Source organism: Leptonychotes weddellii, chromosome 11 (assembly GCF_054177405.1).
Source record: "Leptonychotes weddellii isolate Sample4059 chromosome 11, ASM5417740v2, whole genome shotgun sequence".
NCBI classification, from domain to species: Eukaryota; Metazoa; Chordata; class Mammalia; order Carnivora; family Phocidae; genus Leptonychotes; species Leptonychotes weddellii.
In genome coordinates this window covers 38,266,305-38,288,163 of record NC_138379.1, presented here as the reverse complement: position 1 = coordinate 38,288,163, position 21,859 = coordinate 38,266,305, and the positions used below count along the sequence as shown (strand labels likewise).

General features: G+C 44.5%; 1 protein-coding gene across 1 annotated transcript in view; it reads left to right on the top strand.

The window, feature by feature from the left end:
• Positions 1-21,859, top strand: part of SPON1 (spondin 1) — a 231,363-nt gene that overhangs the window by 112,198 nt on the left and 97,306 nt on the right. Inside the window, exon 6 of the mRNA XM_081798549.1 lies at positions 10,517-10,665. Coding sequence (XP_081654675.1) covers positions 10,517-10,665 — 149 coding nt within the window. The remainder of the gene's footprint in view (positions 1-10,516; positions 10,666-21,859) is intronic.

Sequence of the window (21,859 nt, the reverse complement as noted above, 5' to 3'; positions counted from 1 at the left end):
GTTACCGTTGCACAGAAAAGAAAACTGAGTCTTAAAAAACTTAGGTAGCTTATTCAAGATCACACAGCTAGTAATGGTGGAAAAAGGAGTGTAAGAATGACCTTAAACCAGTAGGAGATCTCCTTTTTCTTTTAAGACATTTGAAGTAAGGATAAACTGATATGTATAACAGCATGGATGAATCTCAAATGTATTATGCTAAGTTAAAGAAGCCAGACTCAAAGGGCTACCTACTGTATGAGTTATTTATACTATATTCTAGAACAGGCAAAACTATAGGGACCAAAAACAAACCAGAGGTTGCCAAGGGCTGGGGATGGAGGAATGGGGTTGACTACAAAGAGGCACAAAGCAATTTTTTTTAGATAGTAGAACTATTTTATATCTTGATTGTGATTGGTTATATGATTGCATGCATTTGTCAAAACTCACTAAATGATACATTTGAAAGGATGACTTTTAGGGCGCCTGGGTGGCTCAGTTGGTTAAGCAACTGCCTTCGGCTCAGGTCATGATCCTGGAGTCCCGGGATCGAGTCCCGCATCGGGCTCCCTGCTCAGCGAGGAGCCTGCTTCTCCCTCTGACCCTCCCCCCTCTCATGTACTCTCTCTCATTCTCGCTCTGTCAAATAAATAAATAAATCTTTAAAAAAAAAAAAGGATGACTTTTATTGAATTTAAAATATGCTTTTATTTTTAAAAGGGAAATAAAGCAGACAGTAATTTTCTCTTGATTGCCCCTGCAATTGTTCAACTGTGGGAATAGAGGGGAGCAAAAGTCAAAGGTTCAAAGACTGGGTGGCGTAAATGAGCTCAGGTGGGGAGCTCAGTATCAGGTTGAAAGGATCTGAGAAAATAATTCAGGGAGAGGAAACAGTGAGCTTAACTTTCCCAAAAAGGCTGAAGGTGTAGGAAAGACAAAAAATAGTCTTTGTGGGAAGAGAGCGTTGACAGGAAAATTTTTTTCATTCAGCATTAGGAAATTTGAACCTCTTTACTTCAAGGGTGAAGGTCCTTAGTGAAAAAGAGATGAAAGTTGGAGTGTATGCATGTGTTTACCATCTCTAACACTTTTTTTTCCTTTATGGAGATCTGAGTTTATATCTGTTTTCATTTCCCTTCAGCCAGAGTCCTTTAATATTTCATATATAGCAGGTGTGCTGGTAATAATGTCACTCAGCTTGCCTTTATCAAAAAACTGTTTTAGTTCACCCTTATTTTTGAAGGATATTTTTGCAGGATATAGAATTCAAGGTTGACAGTTTTTTTCATTTCTTTCAGAACTTCAGCGGTGTCATTTCATTGTCTTCTGGGTTATTTTGTTTTTGAAGCCGGCAGTCATTCTTATTTTTTTTTTTTCTGATTGTAATGTGTCTTTTGAGCTCTGGTTGCTTCTAAGACTCATCATTAATTAATTTTGATGTGCATAAGTATAATTTTCTTTGTTTTAATCCTGTCTGCAGTTTATTGGGCTTCTTAGAGCCATAGGTTGATATTCTTCATCAGGTTTTGGGCAATTTCAGTGTTATTTCTTTAAATATTTTTATAACTCAATCTCTCTATCCTCTCCTTCCAGGATTCCATAACCCTTATGTTAAACAACTTATTGTTGTTCCAAAGGTCACTGAGACTCCCATTCATTTTTTTTTTATCGTTTTTCTATGTGCTTCATTTTGAATTTCTATTACCCTATCTTTCCATTTATAGACCTTTTTCTTTGCCATATCCTAATACAGATATTATATTTTTGAGTTCTAGATTTTCCATTTTTGGGGTTTTTAAAACAGTTTCTTTCTTGGGACACCTGGGTGGCTCGGTGGGTTAAGCATCCAACCCTTGATTTCAGCTCAGGTCATGATCTCAGGGTCATGAGAGTAAGCCCCACATCTGGCTCCACTCTGGGCATGGAGCCTGCTTGAAGTTCTCTCTCTCCCTCTCCCTCTGCCCCTCCCCCCACATCTCATGCATGCTCTCTCTATCAAAAAAAAAAAAAAGTTTCTTTCTCTGATGAGAGTCCTCATCTGTTCACCCCATTATGGCCATCTCTTCCTTTAAGTCCTTGAACTTAATAGTAGTGTTTTAAAGTCCTTACATGGTAATCCCAACCTACCCATCATTTCAGGAACTCTTTCTTTTGACTGTTTTTTTTCCTCATGGTTATAGATCATATTTTCCTGCTTCTGCACTTGTTAGTAATTTTTGATTGTATGATGGACATTGGTGAGTAACTGAATTTATTATCTTCTTTTAAAGAGTATGGAGTTTTGACCTGACAGATGTTTAATTTCCTGGTATATCCACTTGTTTTACTTTCAAGGCTTGTTTTCTAAGCTTTGTCAGGGTAAGTCTAGACTAGCCCTTACTCTAGTGCAAAAGTTTTTTACTCCTAAAGTGTGACTTTTCCAGGGTCTCAGTTGAATGCTCAGGACGGTCAGCAAGGTCTCTCGAATATGGATGGTTGGAAGTCGTACATCTTCAGCATTGTGTGACTTCTGCAATCTCCATTCAGCTCTTAGCTCCCAAGTAGCTGTATTTCCCAAGGCTGTGGAGTTTTGTCCTGCACGTGTGCAGCTTAGTCTTCAGTCAAAGACTTAGAGGGACCCCTATGCATGTTTCTGAAGTTCCTTCTCTGTGCAGCATCCTCCTCTCTGATATTTTTGCCAGTAAATCCTATCTACCTCAGTAGCTTCAAAGTCCTATCTTTACCTCCTCAGCTCAGCCAGATTGTCATGCTCTGTTGTGTTCCACCTTCCTGTACCACAAACCAGAAAATGTCCAGGACAAACATGGGGCTCAGCTCTTCTGTTACCCTTCTCTCAGGGGTCATAGTGTTTTGCCATCTATTTTCTGAAATTTGGTGCTTCATACATTTTACCCAATTTTATCATCCCTTATGTTGAGAGGGCTAGTCCAGTGCCATTTGGACCATCAGAGTGAGAAGCAGAAGTTGTGTGAGCATATATAAATTTGGAGGTTGTCTGTAGACAAAACAATCATATTTTCTTCTCTACTTCATACTGCCTTCAAGATAAAATAAAAACTTTTTATTAAGACATTCATATCCTTTCTGATCTGCCTGGCTGACTGGCTTCATCATTGATCATTCTTTCTTTACAAATACACTCTCTCTCTCTCTCTTTCTCTTTCTCCCTCTACCTTGACCTACCTTATGGTTTTCCATGTACCTCTGGCTTCCTCTCATGCTCTGCTTTTGCACATACTGGTCCTTCTACAAAAAATACCTTCCTCCTTCCCCCTAATTGCCTTGTTATCTCCTACTTATCCTTCAGAAGGTAGCTAGCTGTCCTGTCCTCCAGGAAGCTCTCTCTGGTACAGTCTGGGCTGAATAGCCCCCATTTGTGTTTTTATGTCACTCTGTGTTGCCTTCATGAAAACTGTATCATATACATGCCATTGTAATTACCTGTTGTGACCTGTCCTCCATATGCTTCACCCCACCTTCCAAACTGAACATCTCAAGGACCAGGACCAAGTCTGAGTCTGCTCAGAGTCTCCAGAGCACAGACTTTGTCAAACTTTCTCTCTAAAGGACCAGATAGTAAATATTTTAGGGTTTGCAGGCCAGGCAGTCTCTCTCATAACTACTCAACTCTGCTTGTGTAGCAGGAAAGCAGCCATAAATAATACATAAATAACATGTGAAATATAAAACTTTATTGGAAAAAAAAACAAGCAATGGTCTGTGGCTTGTTGATTTCTAACCTAGCACATAGTATGCCTAGTAAACATTTATTTAGTGAATGAATTAACAGAATATTATTATTAGAAACCTCAGAGAAAATGCAAAAGAATATGATCAATTCTGTAAGTGCAAAGGTTTTCCCTGGAAAGGAAAAGTGACATTTTTCTGAAGACCTGAAGGAAGGGAAAAAGGCTAGCTGAGTGAAGAAGGCAGAAAGAAAGTTGAAGATTTTCTGGCCAACCTGACAGATCTCTCCATGCAGGGTTTTTTCCAGGAGGCCATCCCGGGACGGGATCCTGAAAACCTGAATAGCTTGGTCAGAGTGAGCTCCTGAAGCAGCCAAGGGCAAGAAGAGCCAGAGGGCAAGTGCAAGCTGTGTCCTGGGCAGCACCCAGGGGCAAACCCAGAGGAGCCAAGTTCTGTAGCCAAGTCCAAAGCATCAAAACCCAGGCAGATCCTGGAAGTGAGCCTAGGGTGAGAACAGCAAGGGCAAGAGCGAAGTGAGATCCAAGACAACTTTTATGAATAGAGCTGGCAGACACACGGCATTTTTCTGCTGGTCACTGGCCACACGGTGCCTGGAAAAGTCTGTGGATGGGTTGACCTGGGTCTTCCCGGAAGAGTTAAGTGACAGGATTATCCACTTAGACATAAAAGGAGGACAGGCAGCAGGACTTAAGGACTGGAGAAGCTTCAATGCAGTGACCATAGCAGATCCATAAGGACCCAACCAGTGCCAAAAACCAAGATTTGCTGAGATACAGTAGGTGAGGCTGAGATTGGATAACGGGAGGTTGTAGCAATCTAGACACCAAGGCTGTAGGACGTTCTCCAGGGAAACGCTATGAATGTTATGTCAAGGAAATGCATGGGTGACTTTCCACAGGACTGAGATTGGCAGGGGAATGCAGCCACTGACAAAGCAGGCCAGCAAAGTTGGGCTGTTGCTGAATACCTGCCAAAGGCAGAAAACTTCAGAGAATCCATCTACGTGCAGCACGAGACAAAAAGCCGGACACGGTTCTTCTTTCATCAGCGATGGCCTTTTCAGCATCATCGTGAATTTAGGCATCACTGGTAACTTAGCACCAGCAATGACAGCAGAAAAGGTGTCAGAAGTGAGCTTACTACACTTACATTCAGGACATCTCCCTGGAAGGGCTTTTCAGACAAATGCACGTGGTTGCCCATCAGTATCTCAAACTCATGTGTCTAATCATTTCTTCCTCCCAGCTTCCCACCTGCCTCTGTCCCATCTATGCCTCAGATGCTTGGGAATAAACATTGGGAATAAACATCTAGACCCTGGTATGTGGAGGCCACAGAACACTGCTGGAACCAGAGAGAGGCATGCTAAACCAAAGAGCTTTGGCCTTACCTGAGAGCCAAAGAGGTTGGCGATAGTCTTGTTTCTCTGCCCCTGACCCTGACCCCAAAGCTGAAGCCCGAGTGTTCCACCAAGGACCTCAGTTGTAGCCCCCTCGAGCATCCCTTTAAGCCACAGCATGAACCTTGTCTCCTTCTCCCCAGGCCCCCCGATACCTGTGGCTTCCCCCTCTCCTTCCTCCCTTATTTCCTAGAGGATGCTGGGGCCCAGTGCTGCACTTCTCCATGTCCCAGCTAACTGGGTCTGCTGAGCCACCTCATTCTCAGGCCTCAGACCACTGAGTCCCATTTAGAGGATTCCCTCCTGGTTTTTCTTTCAGCTTCAGGTCCTTGCATCTGATATTCTGTCCTCTCTACCCACCAATTCTAAACCAAACTGCCTTCCAATCACCTACTCAGATATTTTTTGTTTCCCATGCCTTCCAGAAACTTGTCTGGATTTGCCCCATCCATCCTCTTCATATTTAATTTGACTGGCTAAGATTTATTAGGCCCACTTTGTGTTCCAGCCACTAGTCATGACTTCATGGACTTTAGCTTTAGAACAACACCAAGAGACTGGTCATGTCAATATCCAGATGAAGAAGCTGAGTTTGAGAGTGATTACTGACTTGTCCAATCTAGAACTGAGCTTCAGAACTGAGCCTAGAATACACGATGGTCTGATTCAAACACCAGAGCTTTAACTACTTCCCCAAACTGCCTCCTGAAGTCTGTCCAATCTTCTCTCTTATTGGCTCATATCTCTGATCCTGTTTCTGCTTTCCCTCTCCGCTGCCCTAAGTCAAACACTACACAACTCACGCAGGGAGTGTTGATGGATCTCCTCACCCTGGGCCTTCTCCCTTCCCATCACTGGGTGTGGCCTGATGCAGTGTGGTCGAGAGCACAGCTCTGGCCCCAGACAGATTTGACCTTGAATCCCAGTGTCCTCACTCATCGACTCTGTGATCTTGGGTTAACTCACTTGACCTCTCTGAGTCTGGGTTTCCTCATGTGAAAAATGGGAATTCTGATAGCCTCTGTGTCAGAGGAGGTTCTTTTTCTGAGTGTTTAATGTGATAATGTAGGTCAGTCCTTGGCACAGTGCCTGGCACTTACTAAAGGCTCAATGCATGTTAACTATCATCGTATGGTTCTTCCCAGAAGGAAACTTCCATCATATTTCCCCCCTCTCATGGTGGGCACTCAGCACTCTCCTCAACCCAGTCCTGACTTTCTTTTCCATCTTCTCTTTTTGCCTTCTATCCCTCCAGTCCACCAAACAGTCTCCTCTCCTTCTTGACCTCTCAGTGCAATGTAGGGAAAAGAGCATGTGCTCTGGGGTCAGGCAGAGCTGGGTTTGAACCCTAGTTTTGACCCTTGCTAGCTCTGTGAGCTTTGGCAGCTTCCTTCACATCTCTGGGTCTCAGTTTTCTTATCTATAAAATGAGAATGAGGGTGTAGTGAGGGTTACCCCTCAGAAAGCATTATACCTGACACCTAATAGGTGTTTAATCCTCTTATATATGTCATCACTGGAATTCCTGCTTCTCCTGTCCTGCCAGTCTTCTCATGGGAGCCTCCTTCCACTGGGAAGGTTTCCTTGCTCCTCCATCATATTTGGATTCCTCTTGTGGATTCTCATTATGCTTTCCATCCATAATAATACTGAGAATTTCGCATTGTACAGTTCTTTATAGTTTTCATACTTCTTTCCAAAACCAGCCCAATTAATTTGCACAACTCTGAGCAATAGTCCGACTAGTAATTATTACCCCTATTTTTAAAAGGTAAACTGAGGCTCTGATTCATGGTCATGCAGGGAGGCCTGGAGTCCAGTTCTTCTGGCTCTTGGTCACCAATGCCTCTACTCCCTGTACCATTCTGCCCCCGAGTGACTGCCACTCACCTGAAGTCATCACCCTTTGTAATGTTGCAGATTGTTTTCCATGGTTTCCTGCCTCGTCCCCCCAGGGAGGATAGAGTCTGGTCCTCCCCCTAGCCTAGTACCTGTCAGATATCTATTATGTGGTTGATGTCATTCAGTGGGTTGAAATTTGAATTAATGTGGTAATTTGCAAGACCGGTATAGGAAATTAACAACTAAACTGATCAAAAAGTTGGACTGGTACAATGACATTGTATTCAAATGTAAGAAACCATAAAGACAGATCCCATTCTTTTTTTTCTTTTTTTTTAAAGATTTTATTTATTTATCTGAGATAGAGAATGGGAGACAGAGAGCATGAGAGGGGAAGGGTCCGAGGGAGAAGCAGACCCCCCGCTGAGCAGGGAGCCCGATGTGGGACTCGATCCCGGGACTCCAGAATCATGACCTGAGCCGAAGGCAGTTGCTTAACCAACTGAGCCACCCAGGCGCCCCTGACAGATCCCATTCTTGAGGCACCTGTTTCTCTGCACTCATGCCTTTGGACTTGGATTCTGTGGATTTGGGGACTTTGCAGTTAGCTGCTCCATCCCCTCTGCTCTGTGTTCTTGTTTCTATAATATCCCTGCCCATGCTGGATTGTAAGTAATCTGCTGAGCCATCTGTTTCCCCGCCCCCCCCCCCCCAGACCATGAATCCCTCCAGGACAAGCACCTATCCAATTCCTGTCAGTGGCCAGGACCTGCCACTGTGCTTGGCACACAGTAAATGGAAGCCGAATGAATAAATCAGAAAGATCCATCTGGGTCCATCCCCTCATCTCGCTATGATTGTGCTCGTTCCTAGTCTCTTCTCTTATCCCACAGTACATAGATTTCTTATCTCCTATACTGAATAAAAGGCAGGTTTCATGTTTTACTCATTTTTGTAGCCTCCCTAACAACCAGGAAAGGAGGAAATTGTAATTATTGAGTGTCTATTGTGTGGCAGTAGCGATTTCACATATATTATCTCATCTTTTAAAAATGGAATTTAATTCTTATAATAGGTCAGTAAGATAGGCATTATCATCCTTGAATTACAGAGGTGGGAGCTGAGACTCAGGGAAATGAAATAATTGGAACTTGACCAGGTTGACCTAGCTAGAAAGTGGCAATGCTAGCATTTGAATCCTTGTCTGCAGGCTGTAAGACCAATGCCTTCCTTTGGTGGTGGTGATGGTGGTGGTTTTTAACAGCATGCAGGTGAGCTGAGTGTGTGAGCCCAGTAGGTGTCAGGAACTCTGCTGACCTGAGACTTGAATTTAATCACATTGGATCAAGTCTGTGCAAGCCTGCTCCCAAATGCTTCAAGCACGTATACTGCCTACCTTCCCTTTTGATTGTTTGGATGAAATCCTTTTGAAAACATGCACTGACCACTCACAGTGCATCAGACACAGTGCTGGGCACTGGGGACACAGTGCTGAAGACAGGTCTGCTCAGGGACGTGACAGTCTGGTGGGGAAACAGACCTGTAGCGGTGATCATACGTGTTATCTGTGCTGTGGGGAGACAGGAGACAAGACTTAGGTCAGTCTAGGGGGACCTTGGGGGACTTCTGGGTAAATCATGAAGGAGGGATGAGAGTTGGCCAAGCCAAGCAGGAAGAGAGCCACGGGGAACAGCATGTGCTAAGCCCCAGAGGTACAGAATTGTAGGTAGGATGGGTCTGGGAAAAGGGGCCATTTCGGTGGAACAAGGCAGAGGGAACAGGAAATGCTGAAGCTGGTCTCCCTGGGTTCACAGCATGAACCAAAGGTCACGAGTGGCTCCCAGCCCTTTCCCCTCCACAAGCAGTGCTCCTGGCTTGGATGACAGCTAGGACAGTCCGGCCACATATCTATCTGTCTTCTCTAGGGAACTGATGGGTGAACACAGTGTTTGCATTTCCCCGGTGTGGAGGAAATAATGAGCAAGCAATTGGGCAGGCGGACCTAGTGATGTCATCTGCCTGCGTGGGGCGGGGGCCGGGAGGCATGGCTGCCCTCAGCAGTCCGGGAGGGGGGCTTGGCACCTGAGTTCTCGATGTGCCCCTGCAGCAGAGGGCTCCAGGGTAGCAGGGAGCTGATGCAAACAGGATCAGGCCCCGTTCAGAATGGTCTTCTTACGTGGTGGGTGGAGTGGAGAGTTCTGTCACCCCAGGTCACATGTGTCCCTTGTGTCCACCCAGTTCCACTTTTCCTCTTCACTATGCCTGAAAACGTTCTTTAACTCAGGGCGTTATTAGCCAACCAAGAATGGCTGAGAGCTGAACTGGCCTTATGATGAACTGTATGTTACTTAACCAGTAATTAATATATATACATGTGTATATATATGCTATATATGTATATTTTATGTATATATTACATGTGCGTATATACATGTGTGTGTATTATATGTATATTATATTATGTAAGTATCATGTATGTATATATTTATAATATATGTATTATGTGTGTGTGTGTATGTGTGTGTGTGAGTATGTGCGTGCATCAACACTCATCACATGCAGAAACAAACCCAGTGCAGTGCTGATGTTGACTCTCCGTCCCTCTCCTTCCTCCCCCTGGCACTTTGAAAACCCCTCAGTCAGTTTTGTCTTGGTCCTGTCCAGATCTTGTTCTCTTCTCCCACACGTCACCCACTGGTTCCCTCCTGCACCCCCGATGGGTCCCCTCCCCCGTGATCCTCAGTGGACCACTGTGGACCAGTGCCTTCCACATATCCAGACTGCCTGTCCCATCCTCTCGCAGGGCTAGCTCACCTGCCCCTCATCCTGGAAGGCACAGAAAAGCCAGCTCAAAGTCAACCCTGCTCATTTCTGAGAATTGCCCAAGCCTACTCCCCACTCATTCCCTCTACCCTTGGCTCCCTGCTCATGCTCTCCCATCACAGCTCTACACTCCCATTTTGCTCCCTCTAATGCATTCTTCACACTGCTGCCTGGATGGTTTATCTAAAATTCAAATGTGATCATGCCGTTGCCCTGCTCAGGACCCTTCAGTGGTTTCAGACCCTTTCAAATGACATGCGAACTCCTGAAGCATTGAAAGCAGAGCCATCCATGAGCAGGCTCCTTCCTACCTCTCTGGCATTGCTTCCTACCTCTCCCCTGACAGTTGGTGACACAGCAATACTGAATTATTTATGGCCCCCCAAACACACGATGTTATTTAATGCTTCTGAGTCTGCCAGAAATAGCCTCTCCTCTCCATTCTGTCTTACAAATCCGATCAGCCTTTCAAAGCCTCGAAGTTGTCCCCCTCTCTGAAACCCTCCCAGACAGAAGTCATCATTCTGGGCTGCCTCTGTGTCTCGCTCAGGATCTGTTGTTGTCCTGTCTGCATATCCCCAAGACCTTCTTGCTTCCACAGATGGTCTTATTCATCTCTGAAGAGCACAGGGCCTAACACAGAGTAGGTGCTTACCCGCACCAGTTGAATGATTGTCGAATTACACTTTCCTCCCAGCATTTAAGGGGCTCACGTTTTCGCCATAGCCGCACTGATCCCTGCATCCTGATTGGCTTTCCCAGGTCGGGCCAATCACTGGTCTGCAATCATTGGTGGATCCCACTCCAAGAATTACGTGCTGTGGGAGTACGGAGGCTATGCGAGCGAAGGTGTCAAGCAAGTTGCAGAATTGGGCTCACCCGTGAAAATGGAGGAAGAAATTCGGCAACAGGTAAGAAAAACAATCACAGAATGACCAAACACCAGGAACAGAGTCAAAGCATCCCTTAGATTTCTTTTCTGGGGCCTTCAAGTTTATAGTACGATGTGCTGGAAGATCGGTGCCCTAGGAAGCAAAATCTATTTGCTGAGTTTGGGGGGGGAGGGGTTAAGTCAAGTTGAGGACAGAGACACACAGGTCCCTCTTGTCTCAGATTTTCCCTGACCGGATTTGCGTTTTCTCCAGTTTTTGCTAAAGGCCACTGCTGTGGCCTCCTGGGTGGGATGCCACGTCTCTGGTCTCCTGAGAGTCGATGCAGTGGCTTTCAGTTTTCTTGCTATGATCCTTGAGAGAGGGTCAGGGGAGTGACACTGAAGTCATCCAAACCGAAATCACCATTTCAGAATCACCATGAAAATAAACTGTTTATCAGCACTTGCTTTTTGTGACCATGCCTTGAGGCGTTTGACAAACTCGTCGGTCATTAGTCATAATAGTTACAGACTGAAGCATCTTCTACGCACCACGTACGTACCGTGTTACGTGGGCCCAGGAGCTGTGCCACCATCTAGGTCCCACTCATCCCATGGAGAGATGAGGACGAAATCGCCCATCGTTCTTTCTTACTTGTTTGACTGACAGTGCTCTATTGTCCCTCATCCAAAGCACTAGAAAGAGGCCAATGAGGGATCTGGGAAGAAGAGTTGCAGCTTTTCTGTGGCCATCCACTGCTGCACTGTGGAGAGGTGACAGGCCAGCTTTGGCCATCGCCACCCACGGAAGCCCTTCAGGCCTGAGAGAGCTCAGTGGGCAGTTGGGGCTCACTGCCCCAAGTGCTCAGGAGGGAGTTAGGAAGGAGCAAACCACGCTTGGGCTGTGGTCATTTCACACCACAGGTCACTGCGAGGCTGTCCCACATCTGAGACTACAGGAGGCCCACGTGTCATGATGTGTATGTGCCCAGAAGCCTGAGCAGCATGGGAGGGCAAGCACAGCTGAGGCCCCCAGTGCTTCCCTTTGAAGTCTCCCATCGGGACTCCGGGCTGCCCACAAATCTTAAACTGAAGGCAACAAAAGTCACCCTGACGCCTCCTATAATCCCCTGAGGAATCCTTTTGGACCAGAGTCCAAAAATGCTTATGTTTCTAATTAATTTGATTTAAAGCCTTTTCTACATTCTTGGGGGGAAAATGTTTAACCAGATGGTTTTTTTTGTTTTTTTTTTTTAAAGATTTTATTTATTTATTTGACAGAGAGAGACACAGTGAGAGAGGGAACACAAGCAGGGGGAGTGGGAGAGGGAGAAGCAGGCTTCCTGCCGAGCAGGGAACCCGATGTGGGGCTCGATCCCAGGATCCTGGGATCATGACCTGAGCTGAAGGCAGGCGCTTAACGACTGAGCCACCCAGGCGCCCCTAACCAGATGTTTTAAGATTGCACGCTATTCATCACAAAGGTATCCAACCAACTAGTCAGTGTTTCTCGGACCCCGCCGCCATGCCTCGTGGCTGGCATCACGCATTCAGGCTAGAGCACAGTGCAACATCTGCCAAGCCATGGAAGGCTCCAGCTTGGTCCTGGTCTGTCCAGCCTGTCATGGGGGGGGGGGGGATCCTTTGTTTGGGACCACGAGGGTCCACGTTCCTCGGTGGTACACTGGCTTATCGAGTCCCGTTGTGTGGTGTGGTAAAAAAAATTAAAAAACAACATTTGTTACAAATAATAGTTGAACTACTAAAGTTTGCAAATGCATTAGATCAAGGTCAAGGGCATCTTCATAATAATGCCAGTCTCCTTCATTGTCTTTCTTGAGAGATTTCTGGGGAGAAGAGAAACATGTATATGAGTCATGAGAAACTGGGACCGGTTATGCCAAAAAACATTATTTATCATATGTTATAGCAGCACAAAGGTTGGAAGCTGATGGATGGGACCCCCAGCCTTAGAGTGTCCCCCTTAGGGAAACATTCTTTGCTTGGTGTGTTCCTAACCAGGACACATGGGATTAGCTTCTGTGCCACAGTCTGCCTATCCCAGCTGGCTAGTATTCCCAACATTAAGTCATAATAATAAGTTTAATGATGAGGACTGCACATGGGAGTTAAAATTCCACTGAGCATATCTGAGGGTGTGTCACCACCTTTCAGGCCCCCTGGTGCTGGATATCTACTTTTAGCTCTCACGTCTAGTCTGAGAAGACAATAGTATTAGCCCCGTTTTACAGATAAGGAAGCTGAGGCACGGTCAATAGCTAGAGAATACTAGAACTGGAACCCAAATCTGCCTCGCGCCAACGCTTGTACACAGTCCCACATATATAATTTGCAGGGCCTCGTGCAAAGTGGGGTCCTTATTCAAGACTTAAGAATTCTAAGGTGGTGATGCTGTGAATTTCACAGCATGGGGCCCTGGGAGGCTGCTGGGCACACACCCTTGAAGCCAGCCCTGCCCGTCCACTTCCCTGCCCCCCACAGCTGCCCCACAGAGAAACTCCTTTCACCCTGTTTCCAGGGCTCCACTATGAGTGCAGCAAGCCCCCAGCCCCTTGGAAAGTAATTTCCAAGATCCCTTCTTTTCCAAACATTTCAGAGTTTTCAATATTGTTCCCTGCAAACACATAATTTATTATGTTTTCCTGTCAGGTAAGGAGCAACATAAAAAGCAGCAAGAATATGAATCCTCCTAGAATATAAAAGTGATTTCCAGATCCCCTTCTTTTCCAAACATTTCAGAGTTTTCAATATTGTTCCCTGCAAACACATAATTTATTATGTTTTCCTGTCAGGTAAGGAGCAACATAAAAAGCAGCAAGAATATGAATCCTCCTAGAATATAAAAGTGTCCTCTGAATAACTGGGAACTTGTTTGAACACATCTACAAACCAACACAGTGTTCTCAGCCTTTAATGCCTTATATCCTACCAATCTCTCTATCAAAGAACCTGAGTCCAACCAGGATGGAAAAAAAAAAAAAAAAAAAAAAGCCCTCTTCTCCTAAGAAAGACATTTATATGCTTACTAGCATTGTCTTATTATAGACTTATTGCTCACTTGCAAGTTTCAAGGGCATTAAAAATCACAGTAGATATTGTTGGAGGTAAATCTTATGCTAATGGCTTTCAAACACAAATGAACAAAAATAATAATCCCATTAGTAGAGGAAAATTGTAATAATATTATTGAGTATAAATTATACTGTTACGATAACTACAAAACAACCAAGAAAATTAATGAAAAATCACAGTAGCATTATTGCCAAAACTCTGGTGGTCAGAGAGAGTGGGGGAAAGGCGCAATGCACACTTCTTAGCAGAGAAACAGAGTGTCCTATTGGTGAGTAGGGACTGTGGATTAGAACTACTGAGCTCAGGCTAGACTGACTTGTTGCCTGACAAGTCAGGCAACCCAAGGCAGGTGGAGGCAGTAGGGAACGGTAGGTCACACTTGTACGTAGAGCCAGGAACTGACAGTGAGCGGACATATACTCTGTTATGAAGACGTTGCGCTGAGTCCATTTCCACGTTATCAAGCACACACTTATGGTGTGTGTACTAGGTGTCTGGTTCTCTGCCAGACATGGCCCCAAGATGGCGCCCCATTCACCATGTTGGTCATGCTAGAAACCTACTCATCATCCTTTATTCTCTCCCCTGCCCCAACTCTGGCCATCTGTCCTAAATTCATCCAGTTCACTCCCTCATCACCACTGCTCCATCTAAGACATCCTCATGTCCTGCACTAGTTTTCTGATCTCCCTGATTCCAATCCTCTTCCTCTTATCCACACTGCTCCAGGGCCATTTCAATAAAACACAAATGAGATTATGCCATTCCCTCCGACTAAGATGTCCTCACTGACCCTAAGATCAAGTTCAAACTCCTTATCATAGCTTGAAACCCCTCCATGATCCAGCCTTGTCTCGCTTCTCCTGTCTTATTTCTTGCTGCAGCTCTAAGTTTTGCCCATCAAGAACCGTGTTCGGTCTTCCCAAAGAGCCATGCCCCTCTTGCATCTGGGTCTCTTCCCTCAGCCTGGAACATCTTCCAGCTCCCCTTCACCTGGTGAACTCCTAAGTATCCTTCCAGGCTCAGCTTAAATATTGCTTCTTCCTGGAAGCCTTCTCTAATTCTGTACAAAGTGGGTGCCCTTGCCAGGCGCTCGCACAGTGCTCAGTACCTCCCCTCTCGTCACCACCATCACCATCACATTTACTGTAAGTCCTTGTCGGATGTGTCTCCCTCACTAAACTGCAAAGTTCCAATCTGTGCTTCCATCGTCGTATCCTCTGAGCTGGGTAGTGTCATCTGCTTCATGAATGTTTCTTGAGTGTATTCATTTAGCCACTCAACTTTACTGAACACCCACCAAATGCCAGGCATTACAGATACAGCAGTGAGCAGATGATTCCCTGCCTGTGTGGAGTCTACGTTCTAGCAGGGGAGACAAGGAGAAAAGTAAATAATTAGAAAATAAGTAAAAAGAAACCAATAAGAGGTGACAAAGAAAGCAGTGTTAGGGAGGGACCTTGGAATTAGGGTGTCCAGGAAAGGTCTCCCCGAGGAGTGACCATCAAGCTGAGACCCAAAAGAAAAGCATAAGGAAAAGGTCATTCCAGATGGTGACAATGGCGTGTGCAAAGGCCCTGGGATGGAAAAGAGCTTGTCATGCTTTAAGAACCCAGAGAAGACTGGTATGGCAAGAGGAGAGGGAGGGAGGGTAAGTGTGGCCCAGCATGAGACCGAGTTGAATGGAGGGCCCTTCATCTCCTCGCTGGAGAAATTCACAGGTGAGGTGAGAGAGGCAGGTCCATGAACACCTATTCCCATATAAAGTACTTGGACTTCAGGGGACTCTCTGCACCAGCTGGGAAAATGCAGGTATTAGACTGTGGCAGTCCTTGATATGCCATTTTCTGAACCAGCCCGGGCTTTCATGGCCCCTGTCCCCATGGCCAGAGACACATGTTAGTTTCCATGTCACTTGGGGAAGCTGGGTCCAGAGCCCCTTCCCTCAGCTTCCTTATCTCCCCATGCCGACCCTCTCCTAAACTGGATCGTCCCTGCCATTTCCTTCTCTGTCTCCCAGGTAGGCGGTGTGTCCCTTGAAGGCAGGTGCTGGATTCTCCTTTTCAAACCCACCTCTGCTTCTGTTCATACCTACTCTGTCACTTTATTATGGTTTATTTTATCTCTTCAATTTTAAACATGTCTAATTGTCTCTTTCAGGTTACTCTATTATCTCCAGGTCTTAGGGACTAATCTTCCTTTGAATTGAACTTGATGTCTCTCCCAGTCACTAGTTTCTTCCTTTGCTTTTGGGTTGTTCGCTCACCTCCAGCAGATGCTTTTCTTTTTTTTCCGGTGGGCATCCTATGTGCTCGAGGTGTGGTGCTTGCTTGGGGGGACAGCGTATTTCCATCTTGTCAAGCCACATTTTTATGTCCTTTCTCAGCTTGGAGTTCCCCCCTGAACACCCAGTGTGAATACGGACTCTGCTCTTACATATGAGAAAGCCCAGGGCTTCCAATCCCTGAACGAGAATTTTTACTCAGGGGCCCGGATAGAGCGCAAGCTTCCTTGCCGCCTTCCTGAGGTGATTTGTGGAAGGTTTCCCCATCCCCTGTTCATAAACAGGGCAGCCCTTCAAAACGTCTAGCTTGATGCCACTGGGGGTCTTCCCACATCTCATCTCACGCCAGCTCAAGACTTCCCCTTCTCCCCTCATGTGGCTTTGAAACCTCCACCCCTGCCCCTGGGGCCCGCATCCCAGTCCGTGGCCCCCACAGGCCACCAGCAGGCCAGGCTGCTCACTACTCTGGTTTAGACTTTCCTCCCCAGTGCTGGCATTCAGGAAATTTTTCTAAATGTTTCTAAGTTTTCAGTTATGTATTTTTAAAAATGTGCCCGTTGTATTTTGTCTGACATGTTTGTGTGTGAAGGAGGAGGGAGAAAGCTGGGCTTTTGCATCAGTTCAGTGTTTCGTGTCTCCAGATGGCCACCTAATATCTCCAGCACCTAACATGGTGTCTCATGCATAGTAGGTGCTCAACAAATATCTGAACTGACTCATTGACAAGCAAGCCATGAATGTTTTTTGCATAAAACCATGAGGGTTGAATGGCCACTCACTCATGGGACATGCTCCAGAAAACAAACACTCCAGCTTTTATATAACATATAAGTCTGGACATGTAAGTTATGTATGTATAACTTATATAACATATAAGTCTGGATTCAAGACTTACCTGACCATAAGAGGTCAGATAATGGTGGGCCCTAAAATAGGCATCGATTATTTCATTTCAGGAGGCCTTGCTTTGGCAGATTACTTAAGCCAGCCAGCAGGATTGTCACACCACCTGTGGCATGAGAATCAATAAACAAGCAGGTGTTCTTTTTCTTTAAAGTTTAAATAGTGTATAGGGCTCTGGGAACTTGCAGAAAGGATTTGAGAATTTTCTTTTCTCGTCTCCTTGAAAACACTTAAATCATATGTCTACCGAGCATTTGTTTTTCCTGATTTTTGAGTTTCTAAGACATGATCACTTTCCTCTAATTAAAACCCTTGCCTTATTTCTCATGTTTTCCATGGATCATGACATGCTGCCTCATTTGGTTGAGGAAGTCACTCACACCCACACACGCACACACTCATTACCAGCTTTTATTTATAACAATAAAGCTCCCATGATCTTCAGTACTTGTGAGAAGTAGAACTGTATAATAACTAAAAGCATTGGCTCTGAATCAATATTTCCTGTGTTCAATCCTGGCTCCATCGCTTACTGTGTGACTTTGGCAAGCTACTTAACCCCTCGGTGCCTCAGTTTCCTCTTCTATGAAATGAGGGTGGTAATAGTACCAACTTCAGAGGGTTACCATGGGGACTAAGTGTACTGATATGTGTAAAGTGCTTGGAGCAAAGCCTTCCCTGTAGAAAGCACTCACTGAATGCTACTTGTCATTGCCATGGTTTCATTGCTGGGTCTTCATTTCCTCCTCAGTAAAATCAGGGGTTGTCCTCAGATGGAAAAACCTCTGCAGGCGCTAGAAAAGCTAGTGACTCTAATTGTTCAAGTTCATCATGTCATTGCTCAGCCTGAGAACACCCACAGAATGCAGATACAACTCCTTTGCCATTCCCCAGGCTCTGCCTCTTCCTGCCCCTCCTCGCCCTGCTGAACAATACCATCTCCCCATAGGCCCTAGCCCTCTGTCCCAAAGTTGACCCTAAACAATTTGAGGATAATAACTACACCCTCATATCAAAAAGGAGCCACAACAAAACTCCATACCCATACCAACCCTATTCTTGTCATCGGACTTTTCCCCTTCCTTGGAACAGCCTCATCTGGATGTCCGCAGAAGCTGGTTCAGTGCCACCTCCAGAACAAGGTCTAGAGGGAATTAAAACCAGGAGATCTTCCCATATGCAATGGGACACAGCCAACAGTTGGAAATGCAGACAAGGCTCCCAACCTAAGGAAGCAGGTGGTCTAATGAAGCTTCTTGATGATAAGTAACAGAAACCTACTCAAACTAACTCAAGAACAAAGGAAACTTTATTGTAGGGACAAAATAGAATTTAAGAGAACACAAGTTAATACTGAGAGAAAAAGCCTCATGAAAGCCATAACTGGAAGGCATCAGGCTGAGACAAATTATCACTCTTCCCCCTCTCCTAACCCCACCCCACCCCCAGAATCACATAGTCTTTTCTGTGTTCTCCTATGTGAATCTCTTCCCCCATCCTTTCTCAATAGACCTGCTGTCCCTGCTTGCTTATGTTGTACATGGCCCCAAATGTTGGCTATAGAACTTTCTTCCTTGGCTTCCCATAGCCAAATGAGCTGTTTTGGTGGATCTTAGCTGAAACACTAGAAAAACAGATTGATCATTAGACAGCACACAGGCACCCCTGTATCAGATATCTACCCCCTAGTCCAATCAGTGGTTATCTCCATGTAAAGAACCACCCCACCTGTTAGTCCATATAGGAACTATGGGTAGGGCAGTTTATACTAAAAAAGGAATAGAAAATAGAAATAAAAAAGGAATAGAAAATAGAAAGTAGAAGGTAAATTGATTGACATTTCAAGGCAGCAGTGGATTGGCAAGAATTAGAACAGGTCACTGAACCATAGCCAAAGGACCTGAATTCAGGGTATCATGTCAGTCCTGCAGGAGAGAAGGAGAGCACTAAAGAAAACAGAGACAGCATGAAGGAGAGGAGAGGTTAACAGAACCCCAGGATGCAGAGCTTAGCCAACTGGGCAAGAAAATGTTTGGCCTAGAGATTGTTTCAGCCATTGAAGTGGGACCAGGGGGGCATCACTAGACCCAAGCATGAGGATTTGGAAAAAGAGAGAGCAGAGAAAGGATATGGGCATGGAGAGCACTGTCAAGACCACAAGGTGCCCTTGCCACCTGCTGCCTTATACTTTAATGTGGCTTCCTAAGGCTTTGACCTTGAGTAGGTCACCTAACCTTCACTGAGCCTTAAGAGTCTTCATTTGCAAAATGGTGATAATGAGAATACGAACTACATATGTTGGTTATGAAGTAATATGTGGAATCATATACATATAGTGACTGTCAAAGTATAAGCCCATTATTATTACTCTTATTATTGGGACAAAAAATCAAATTTGAAGGATTTATCATCCTCTTTTCCTCCCATCTTCTAAGATGCTTTGGTTTTACTGGGTGGGAATGTGACTGGAAGAGGTAAAGTATGCCACACAGAAGCTGCCTGAGAGTGAAGACTAGGAAAGAGAAGTGAGGGAAGAAGGAAGTCCAGGAAGCTGAGACAGTATTAGAATTTTAAGGAACGAGAAGAGACATATTTGAGCAGCTGCCATTTGGAGTGGAAATCAGGGAGAGAAGGAAAGGCCCAAAGAAGACTTTTTTTTTTTTAAAGATTTTATTTATTTATTTGAGAGAGAGAATGAGATAGAGAGAGAGAGCATGAGAGGGGGCAGGGTCAGAGAGAGAGGCAGACTCCCTGATGAGCAGGGAGCCCGACGTGGGACTCGATCCCGGGACTCCAGGATCATGACCTGAGCCGAAGGCAGTCGTTTAACCAACTGAGCCACCCAGGCGCCCCCAAAGAAGACTTTTTTGTGCATTGAATTTCTACAAGAAGAGCCATCGAAAGGTAGTATTTAGCAGTCCACTTTGCAAAACACTGTGTGAGGTAATTTACCCTCTGCTGCCTCCTCAAGAAGGCATTCAGTAAAGACCTGTGGTGCTTTTCAAGCTTCTTGGAGTCAGACTGGGTAGATTCCTTTAGGTATGTCACCCATCCGCCCAAGGTCCCCAGCGGGGCCCAGTTTTATTTGGCTCACATTAATATCACTACCCATACCTGCTTTGTCCTTCCCATCTCATTCAAGGCTTAACTCCATGGAGTGTGTCCAAGTGGGCATGCAGTTGAGAGAAATATGGTGATTCTAAGGGTGGGGACCGGGAAAGGAGTTAAGTAAAGATTCTCAGTCACAGACACTTGTTACGGAAATTAGAACATCCTTGGAAAGGTGTGATTTCAGTCATGTGAAACCTTTTGTTTGCTTTCAGTTGAGTCTTCAAACAAATCCAAATCACAGTAGGACAGGCAGCCAAAGTGATTCAGCAATGCCTGTTCTTCAATAAAATTGGCGCGGGCTGCCTTTGCTGGAAGGAAGCAGAGCCTGCCTCTTAGCAGCAATTCCCAACCTCCGCAGTTTTCCAGCAGAGCCTCGCTGATCCCTGGAATTTTTCCAGAAAACCTCTCTTTGAGAGAAATGGGGGACAATTTTACTCAAAACTTATAGATTATTTAACTCACTAAAAAAATCTATTTTTACAACTGAGCCAAAACATGGCAAACAGAAGGCAAATTTAAATGGGGTATAATTAATAAGTTGCCTTAATATTTAAAGGACAGCTTGGCAATATCTGTCAAAATTGAACATTTTCTTTTTTCTTCCTGTGGCAAGAAATACATAACATAATATTTACCACCTCAACCATTTTTAAGTGTTCCGTTCAGTAGTGTTGAGTATATTCACATTGTTGTGTGTATATTTTCTTTATAACTCAACATAGTAATTCTGTATCTAGGAGTTAGTCTTTAAGAAATACTCTCACACAAAGGCATATGAGGAAGGACATTCATTACAGCATTGTTTATAAAAATAAGAGAAAGAAGCAATCTTTTATCAATAGGGAGCCTACTAAAAATTCTGGCTGCTTTTATACAGTTCAATACCATGCAGCTATTAAAAAGAATAAGGCAAGTGTGTATGTACTGATATAAAATGTTCCCCAGTATATATTGTTAGGAAGGGAAAAGCAGGACAGTGTCTCTAGCTTGCTGCCATCTGGGAAAAAAGGCAGCTGGGTCAGAGCCAAATGATTACCTGCACATATAGCATTTTACATGCATAGAATATCTCTATGAACATACACCAGAAACTCATTGTCTCTAAAGCAAACTGGGAGTGTAGGGGCCAGAACTGAAAGGGGTATATGATAAAATGATACCATTTTATCATATACCCCTTTGCACTATTTATACGTATATATGTTACCTTTTTAAATGAATGTTATTTAAATAAAGAAAGAAAACTTTGATACGAAACTGAATATTGTAAAAAGACCAATACTCCAAATTAACCCATAAATTTAATATGCTCCCCCCAAAAATCAAACAGGTTTTTAACTTATACAGGCTGATTCTATGGAAATGAAAACTTAACTTGTCAAGAATAGCCAGAAAATGTCAGGAAGATAGTAATGATTGAAGGGAAGTGGGGAGAGAAAGACTAGCCAAATCAAATATTTGCAAATGATATATCCAATAAAAGGTTAATATCCAAAATATATAAAGAACTTACACAACTTAACACAAAAAAAGCAAATAATCTGGCTTTAAAAATGGGCAGAGGACCTGAATAGACATTTTTCCAAAGAAGACATACAGAGGGCCACAGACACATGAAAAGATGCTCAACATCACTCATCATCAGGGAAATGCAAATCAAAACCACAATGAGATACAACTACCAGTCAGAGTGGCTGGTATCAAAAGTATAAAAAATAACAAATGTTGGTGAGGATGTGGAGCAAAAACAACCCTTGTACAGTATTGGTGGAAATGTAAATTGATACAGTCACTGTGGAAAACAATATGGAAGTTCCTCAAAAAATCAAAAATAGAAATAACA